The sequence below is a fragment of the Oryzias latipes genome, chromosome 7 (assembly GCF_053564925.1).
Source record: "Oryzias latipes strain Hd-rR chromosome 7, Olatipes_Hd-rR_3.1".
Classification (NCBI taxonomy): domain Eukaryota; kingdom Metazoa; phylum Chordata; class Actinopteri; order Beloniformes; family Adrianichthyidae; genus Oryzias; species Oryzias latipes.
This window is the reverse complement of record NC_136243.1, coordinates 35,683,994-35,691,603: the sequence shown is the minus strand read 5'-3', so window position 1 is coordinate 35,691,603 and position 7,610 is coordinate 35,683,994. Positions and strand designations below refer to the sequence as shown.

At 52.0% G+C, this 7,610-nt stretch overlaps 1 protein-coding gene and 1 long non-coding RNA gene across 3 annotated transcripts; one reads left to right on the top strand and one right to left on the bottom strand.

Annotated features, from left to right (window-relative positions):
* Positions 1-502: 502 nt before the first annotated feature.
* On the top strand, positions 503-4,048 carry slc66a1 (solute carrier family 66 member 1). Of its 2 annotated transcripts, none has more exons than XM_004070225.5 (8): positions 503-625; positions 1,114-1,325; positions 1,395-1,524; positions 1,735-1,822; positions 2,569-2,723; positions 2,807-2,899; positions 3,267-3,452; positions 3,554-4,048. In XM_004070225.5, exons 2-8 carry the CDS (start codon positions 1,135-1,137, stop codon positions 3,638-3,640), a joined length of 930 nt encoding a protein of 309 aa, XP_004070273.1. In that variant the 5' UTR covers positions 503-625; positions 1,114-1,134; the 3' UTR covers positions 3,641-4,048. The 2 variants fall into 2 exon arrangements, with proteins under 2 accessions (XP_004070273.1, XP_011474964.1); XM_011476662.4 differs by having other exon boundaries at positions 1,018-1,325.
* LOC144993854 (uncharacterized) lies at positions 3,672-7,131 on the bottom strand. Its single transcript, XR_013657126.1, has 2 exons — positions 6,049-7,131; positions 3,672-5,534 (listed from the first exon to the last, which is right to left on the bottom strand). It is a non-coding gene; the product is annotated as an uncharacterized LOC144993854 (long non-coding RNA).
* Between the last annotated feature and the right edge of the window lie 479 nt (positions 7,132-7,610).

Below are 7,610 nucleotides of genomic sequence, written 5' to 3'. Positions count from 1 at the left end.
TCGCTGACATCAGCATGATGAGTCGGCTGATTTTCTGCTGACCTGAAGATCTTTTGAAGAAAATGCTGAAATCCTTCCTGGACTTTGTCTCTGCCGCTCCTCTGGTTCTGCTCGGTTTTATTGCATTTGTGTCCAAATGTCTGCAAACTTCACAGGAACTGACGGACGTTTGGCTCCGGGTAAAGTTGACCCGTTTAGCGTCTTTGATCTGAACGTTTGAGGAACCTCAGCGACTGTTTCTCAGAACTGATCACAGTTGTTTTACAGACGAAGGCGAGTTTAGCGAAGCCTCTTGAAATGTGAAGCGTGTGTGTGAAAGGATTTGTTCCACGAAAGCGCTTCCACTGCAAAACTTTAATAATTCCAGTATGACCTGATTCAAATGTTTAATGACAACAAAAACATTTAAAAATCATGAAAGGCGTCATTTTTTTCTAAAACATTAAAGAAAATACGATTTTTAAATGGCAGAACGCTCTTATTTTGAAAGTCCCGTTTGTTTTAAAGGACTGTCACATGAGCCTCGTCACGTGTCAGAGGATCGACCAATCAGCTCTCAGCAGCTCCGGGCTCTTTCCTCCGTGAGGTTGACGGCAGATTCCGTCGTTTTTTCGGCGACTTTCAGGTAAGAAAGGCCAAAGTACTTTTTTTTCTTTCTTTTTTGTTCAATTTGGAGACATTTCCTTACAAACGTTTCCTTAAAAAAATTGTCGGGAATTGTCGGTGAGGCTCTTCGTCTGCGCTCGCGCCACAACAGCTGCTGTTCACCTGTCTTTGTTTCTAAGCTTTAATTTGACTTTTTGTAAAACTCGAACTGCCGAGACAAAAATACGGAAAGAAACGTGATGTTTGTTTGTTTGGATGTAAGAATCTTCGCAAACATCGTTGTTGGAGCCATTTTTACGTCATAAATTCGCCACATTGGAATTTTTTCCCATGGAAAGTGTCTTTCTGTTTCCAGCTGACGTGGATTTTTGTGTTTATTTCCTCTTCTGTTCCCTTTGCGGGTCTGTGTAGGTATTTTGAAGTGATCACGTGATCAGAAGACCTCTGTTCTGTGGATTAGGACCTGATGCTCTGCGGCCTCAGGTCTGTAACTGATCTGCTCCTCAGGACCGTCTCCTCCAGCGGAACATGGCCACAGACGGGGTCCTCGCTCGTGGGACCCTGGGGTGGACCTCCGGGGGAAACTTCACCTCCTTGTGTCCCAATGGAACCAAATGGGTTTGGGACGGGCTCGGGGAGTGTGCCCAGGATGGGCGGGACATGGCCAGCGTCTACCTGGGGCTGCTGTCCATCGTCTGCTTCATGGTGTCCTCCCTCCCGTAAGTGTCGCGTCCAGGGGCCGCGTGAGGAGCCGTCAGGGGCCCATGTCTGTCCTCCTCCCTCTGCAGGCAGTACTGGAACTCGTGGAAGAAGGGGAACATGGACAGCGCGCTGTCCGTGTGGTTTCTGCTGCTCTGGCTGGCAGGAGACTCCTGCAACCTGGTGGGCTCGTTTCTGGCAGACCAGCTTCCCCTTCAGGTGACCGACTGAGCAGAGGACGAGCGTCTTCCTGCCGCTCTGTTAGGATTTAGGAACGCTCCCCTTTGAGCTGCAAAGTGTTGAGAGCAGTAAAAGAAAAGTCCTAAAATGTGAATGAATCCAGATGAAGCTGGTTGTGAATGTTCTCTGAGGAGCCGTGGTTTTGGGTCCTCGTTGATCCGTCTGGTCTTGTTGGTCCTTCTGGTTCAGACCTACACAGCTGTTTACTACGTTCTGGCGGACCTGCTGATGCTCACCATGTACACCTACTACAAGCTGAGGAACCGCAGAGCAGCAGGTGAGTCCGTTAGCCCAGACGGGACGTTTTGGCCCGCTCCACCAGAAAATTACTTTAAAGGCCTTCAGGTTTCTCGCCGTGGTGACCTCGTAACCTTTAAACTAGGTTTGCACCGTCCTCATCAAGCAACCACTTTCTAGGAAAACTCTTCGTAAACACGCGTCAATGTGTGCGTTTGCATGTTTTTACAACCATTTTCAGGCTCTACGGCCAAAACGAGCGGCCATTGAACGCGCCTTAAAGTTAGACGTATGGACGTATGGATGGCGTCCTTTTGAATTCAAGTGCCAACATTTGAAAATAGATCATGGAGGAGAAAGTAATGTTCTCACTTCGAGTCGCTCATGCGGTTTGGCAGACATTTTTACGCCTGATGCCCTTCCGGACACAATCCTGTGTTTTATCCGGGCCGGGGACGGGCACAGGGTCCCTGATTGGTCAAAGTCCAGCCTGGTTTCGACACCTGCTCAATGGCCGTGCGTTTTGTACGCACAGGTGGTAGAAACCTGCGCAGCGACGCGTGACCGTGAGAGTATTGAACACGGCGGCCTCAAACGCGCTTGTACGCGTTCACGTGGGCTTTCCGTTGGTCGCTTGAACGTGCGTTTCTGAGTGCGGTGTGAACGTCACTGAAAACCACAGTGTTTCTGAAAGAACAAGGTTTCAGCGGCTGACTCCGGCTCAGAAAGACGTCCTGGGCGGAATCGAACGTTTGGGTTTGACGCTGGACCTTGCTGTGTCCTCAGGTAGGACGGCTTTGAACGCGGTGGGCGTGTCCTGCATCCTGGGCCTCTCTGCCAGCCTCACCCGTCTTCCTGGACTGAGCCCCCAGCCGGAGATGAGTCCTTCCGGGTTCAGAAGTCGCTCGCTGCTGTCGACGGCCGACGCGGGCGCCATCGCCGTGAGCCAACCGGCCGCCTCCTGCAGGTCTGAGGGGGAGGAGCCGCCTCGGTTTGTTGACACGTTTCGCTTTTCCTCTGGCAGGCTTTCACCACTAAGGAGATAGTGGGTTTCTCCATCGGGTCGCTGTCCTCCGTCCTCTACCTCTGCTCCAGACTCCCACAGATGTACACCAATGTGAGTAGGACGCGGCGTGGGAGGGGGTGTGGCCTCCTGCTCACTTGTGAAGCTGCATGAGAAACATCTGTTTTATGATTAATGTTAGTTAAAAAAAGAGGCTTGTAGATAAATTCATCAATAGATGATTGATCGGTTTGTCTTTAACCACGAAAGCCTAAAGTTTGTAAGATCCAACATTTTCATGTCAACCAACTAAAGGAGGAAAGAAATACTGAAATGGATCATTTTTCCGGTTTTTAACCGAAGCTCATGTGTTCCACCAGAGTTCAGGCTTTGGGGGTTAAATGTCACCTGGAGAATTGAAACATGCCAGTGTGACTCAACGCTCCAGGTTTTTTACAACCCCCCCGTCTGCTCCTCACAGTTCAGGAGGAAGTCCACGGAGGGCGTGTCCTACTTCCTCTTCGCTCTGGTCATCCTGGGAAACGCCACGTACGGACTCAGCGTACTGCTGAAGAACCCGGACCAGAGTCAGGGGGAGAGGAGCTACCTGGTCCACCACCTGCCCTGGCTCATCGGCAGCCTGGGAACCCTCAGCCTGGACCTCATCGTATCCTTCAGAGCTGCTGGGGGGGGTGGGGGCTCCTCCTTCTGAGGCGCCAGCAGACAGATGAACCGCCTGTCCCGGCTTTCCTAAACTTTGGGGTTCAGATATCCATACAGTTCCTGATTTATCGGAACCCTCCGGACCAGAACCCGAGCCTCCACCAGGAAGAGTCGGCGCCGCTGATCGGCTGAAGCTTGACGGACTGGAGTTCAGACTCTCCTCCTCCTAAAATCTGATCTGATCTGAGTTTTTTCTTGAAGGTGAATCCTGATCCTGTTTGTTTACAGCAGATCCTAAATCTGCCCCCCCCTCTCCAGCCGTTTGGGTTTCTGTCCTTCATGAAGGACGCAGCAGTTTCTCAGCTGGAGGCTCCTCTGATGGAGCCGTTGGTGCCGTCAGACCCGGGTTCTGCGGGTTCTGATGTTTGGCTTCATGCGGGGGTCCGGCCAGAATCTCTAAAGGGTGGATCTCATTTTCCTCCATGAGTGTTCTGGTTCCGAAGGTCACGGTTCTACTCCGTTTGCACAAAAGCACTAAAGACTTTCAGAGGAGTTGGACGGTTTTCAGTTTCCTGTAAAGATTAAAGACCTGACTCCGCCTCCTCGCCTCTTTCTGTTCTGCTTTTTCTGTCGTTCCTGTGATGAAGAGGAGCTCTTCCTCAGTCCCGCAGAGGTCGGGGTCTGCCCCCATGTTGACCCCCCCCCCCCCCCCCCCCCCCCCGACATGAACCTCCTCTTTGACCTGCTCCTGGGGGGCCCTGACAGCCGTTTTTCTTCATTAGCACAGCATCTTTGGCCTCTCATGGCCCCCCCCCCTCTACAGGAAACACACATTTCCCTTCCCTACACCCTGTGTGTGTGTGTTTGGGGGGGGGGCTTGCTGTTGTGAAACAGTGGCAGAGAGATTGAGGAGTTAGCGGGACGATCCATCACCGGGACGGACTGGAGGCTGTTTATAAACACGGCATGCTGGGAATTTCCTAATGAGATGCTCGGGGGCAGGGGGGGGTGCACACAGGCGCCATGCGGCGGCGTGTTTTCGATGTGTTTGCAGTCAACATGACAAAGCGGCCCCGCTTTGTGTGTTTGGGGAGGGGGGGGTTCAGCTCCCATAGAGGATGTGAGGAACAAACCTGAAGGAAGGAGCGCGATGCTACAAACCTTCAAAATAAAAGCCCCTGCAGCTTCAGTGAAAGCCGCAGACATGCTTCCTGTGAGAGGAAAAAGAATCCAGAGCTTCTGCTACCAGATAAGAACATGAGCTGATCACAGGCAGGAGGGGGTCCTCCCTGGATTTATGAAGTGCTGAACCTCTGAGGGGCTCAGGACGAATGAGCTGAGGGCTGAAACCAGCCACCCTCGTTCAGTGCTCGTGTCAGGAACCACGTTTCCATGACGACGTCAGCGCACGTTCACAGGAATCGCTTCTGCTGAGCGGTCAGCAGTTTTTGGAGTTCGGCTCTTCCTCTCCCCGCCGCCCGTCTCCCATGTGGTGAGCCCCCACAGCGAGGGAAACGTCCAGAAGATCCATGGTGACATTTGCACGCGCTCAGACGAGACCGCCATCCTTTCCGTGCTCACTTCCTGTTGTCCTTTTGCTGGTCGCATGTCAGAGAGGGTTAGTATGACGGTTCATCGGCGGTGTGAAGCTCCTCTGACCCAACAGAACATTTCATCTCCATGGAAAGAAACCCATCAAACTTCACTGCTTTCCTAAAATTCCCTGCTGCAGCATTACTTCCTGAGATTACTTCCTGTCCAATAGTAATCCCTTTTCATTTAGTCTGTATTTGTGGAACATCTAAACGGCTCCCTGGGATCTGGAGACTGTTAAAGACGAGTACCAGAAGAGAGGGAACACTGAAGTTGCTGCAAAAGGTGAGATGTTACTGTAATAGATTACTTTTGTAATGCATTACTTCCAGCTGTGGTGGAGTAACAGACGCAGATTAAAAGAGAATAAACATGCAACAAATGATCATCAGCTGGAAAGACAAACCCGAGTCCTCCATGACGATGAAGTTAGAGCTCGCTGTCGCAGGATGTGATGAACGTTTTAGTTTTGGTTGAGATGAGGAGGTCAAAGCTTTGGAGCTCTGCAGGGTGCGGAGAAATCCCAGCACCACCCCAGAGTCAGGCGGACACGATTATGGGATGGACAGACAGACGAGTGCAGACTGTTGATCCCAACCGACTGTTTCATCCGAGCCTGTGAGAAAAGCCAAACGGCCATCAGCAGTAAGTTTTCTAGAAATAACAAACAGGTCACAGGTTCTGCAGGTTCTGGTCGTAATGCTCATCACAGAAACAACTGAGAGACGGAACAAGGAACCCAGGAACCGGAGCGAATTGGAACGTCACCACTTTGGCCCAAACGCTGGCGGTGGCTCCACAGCGCCGGCCGTCAACAATGTGGGGTCGTTCCCTGAGACTCTTTGATACATGGGGGGGCTAGGTGGGAACCGGACCAGCAACCTTCAGATCAGAGGTTGACCGCTCCACCACTGTCCCGCCATCATCATTGCCCAATTCTCAAAGATTCCGTTATTACAGCAGAGCAGAAAACAAGTATTCAGTCAATAGCAAATGTTCACCTGAACGTAACGTGACCCTGGTTGCAGTGACAGAGGTCAAAGGTCACCTGCAGGTCTGCAGCAGGTTTGGTCCATTCTTCATGCAGATCTTCTCTAGAGCTGGGATGTTTTCAGACTCCCTCCAGAGCATCTCTGATGGATTGTGGACCAGAAACGGGTCAAAAACACCCCAGAACCCTGAAATGCTTTTTTTCTTGAACACTTCTTGGTTGCCATGGCGATGCGTTTGGCGTCACTGCTGGAAGATGCAGCCACGTTTCGTCTTCAATGCTCTCACTGATGGAGGGAGGTTTTCACTCAGAATCAGATCAGTCAACCAATCATGATGCTTCCACCCCCATGCTTCACAGTGGGTCTGGGGGTCTTCATCCTCCAAACACGGGGACTGGCGTTTATATCAAAGAGCTCCATCTTGGTCTCATCTGACCTCATGACCTTCTCATCTGGATCATCCATGGTCTGTGCAGAACTGTAGACGGTCCTGGACGTGTTCTGGTTCAGGCAGGATGAACCTGTGGAGCTCTGCAGGATTTGGGTCCGTGACGTTGTGAGTTCCCGTAGCGGCCTTTGTTTCTGTGGTTCCAGCTCTCTTCAGGACCAGTTCCCCCGTGTAGTTCTGGGCTCTAACATGCAGATGCAGGTGGAGGGAGGTTGTCCCTGCTCCTCTAAGAATGGCTCCAACGGTGGATCTCTTCTCTCCAAACTGCTGTTTATAGTAGATGGGTTCATCCCAGTCTGGTTCAGGTCTACAGTCCCTGGTGTCCTCAGACAGCTCTTTGGTCTTGGTGCAGTCTGATGTTGACAGGTGTCTTTGTACAGATATTGGCTGTTTGTCATTAAGAAAACACAATAAAATGATGTCATTGTGTTGTTTTTGTAAAAACAAAAAATTTCCTCCATTTCCTTCACACGTCTTCTGCCTACCGTCTCCTTCATTCAGACGTTTTCTGCAGATGTGGGCTTGGGTGGTGGTCCTCCACACAAGCATGTTCCCGTGTGGGTTTGGGTGGTGGTCCTCCACACAAGCATGTTCCCGTGTGGGTTTGGGTGGTGGTCCTCCACACGCATGTTCCCATGTGGGTGGAGGACCTCCACACACGCATGTTCCCATGTGGGTGGTGGTCCTCCACACACACATGTTCCCGTGTGGGCTTGGGTGGTGGTCCTCCACACACATGTTCCCGTGTGGGTGGTGGTCCTCCACACACGCATGTTCCCGTGTGGGTGGTGGTCCTCCACACACACATGTTCCCGTGTGGGTGGTGGTCCTCCACACACGCATGTTCCGTGTGGGTTTGGGTGGTGGTCCTCCACACACATGTTCCCGTGTGGGTGGTGGTCCTCCACACACGCATGTTCCTGTGTGGGTGGTGGTCCTCCACACACACATGTTCCCGTGTGGGTGGTGGTCCTCCACACACGCATGTTCCCGTGTGGGTGGTGGTCCCTCCACACACGCATGTTCCCGTGTGGGTTTGGGTGGTGGTCCTCCACACGCATGTTCCCATGTGGGTTTGGGTGGTGGTCCTCCACATGCATGTTCCCATGTGGGTGGAGGTCCTCCACAC

Excerpts from the sequence above, each read along its gene's own strand:
- slc66a1 (XM_004070225.5), top strand. The coding sequence starts at position 1,135 with ATGGCCACAGACGGGGTCCTCGCTCGTGGGACCCTGGGGTGGACCTCC. Across the intron at positions 1,525-1,734 it reads CAGACCAGCTTCCCCTTCAG|ACCTACACAGCTGTTTACTA; the intron begins GTGACCGACTGA and ends CTTCTGGTTCAG. Across the intron at positions 2,724-2,806 it reads CCGACGCGGGCGCCATCGCC|GCTTTCACCACTAAGGAGAT; the intron begins GTGAGCCAACCG and ends TTCCTCTGGCAG.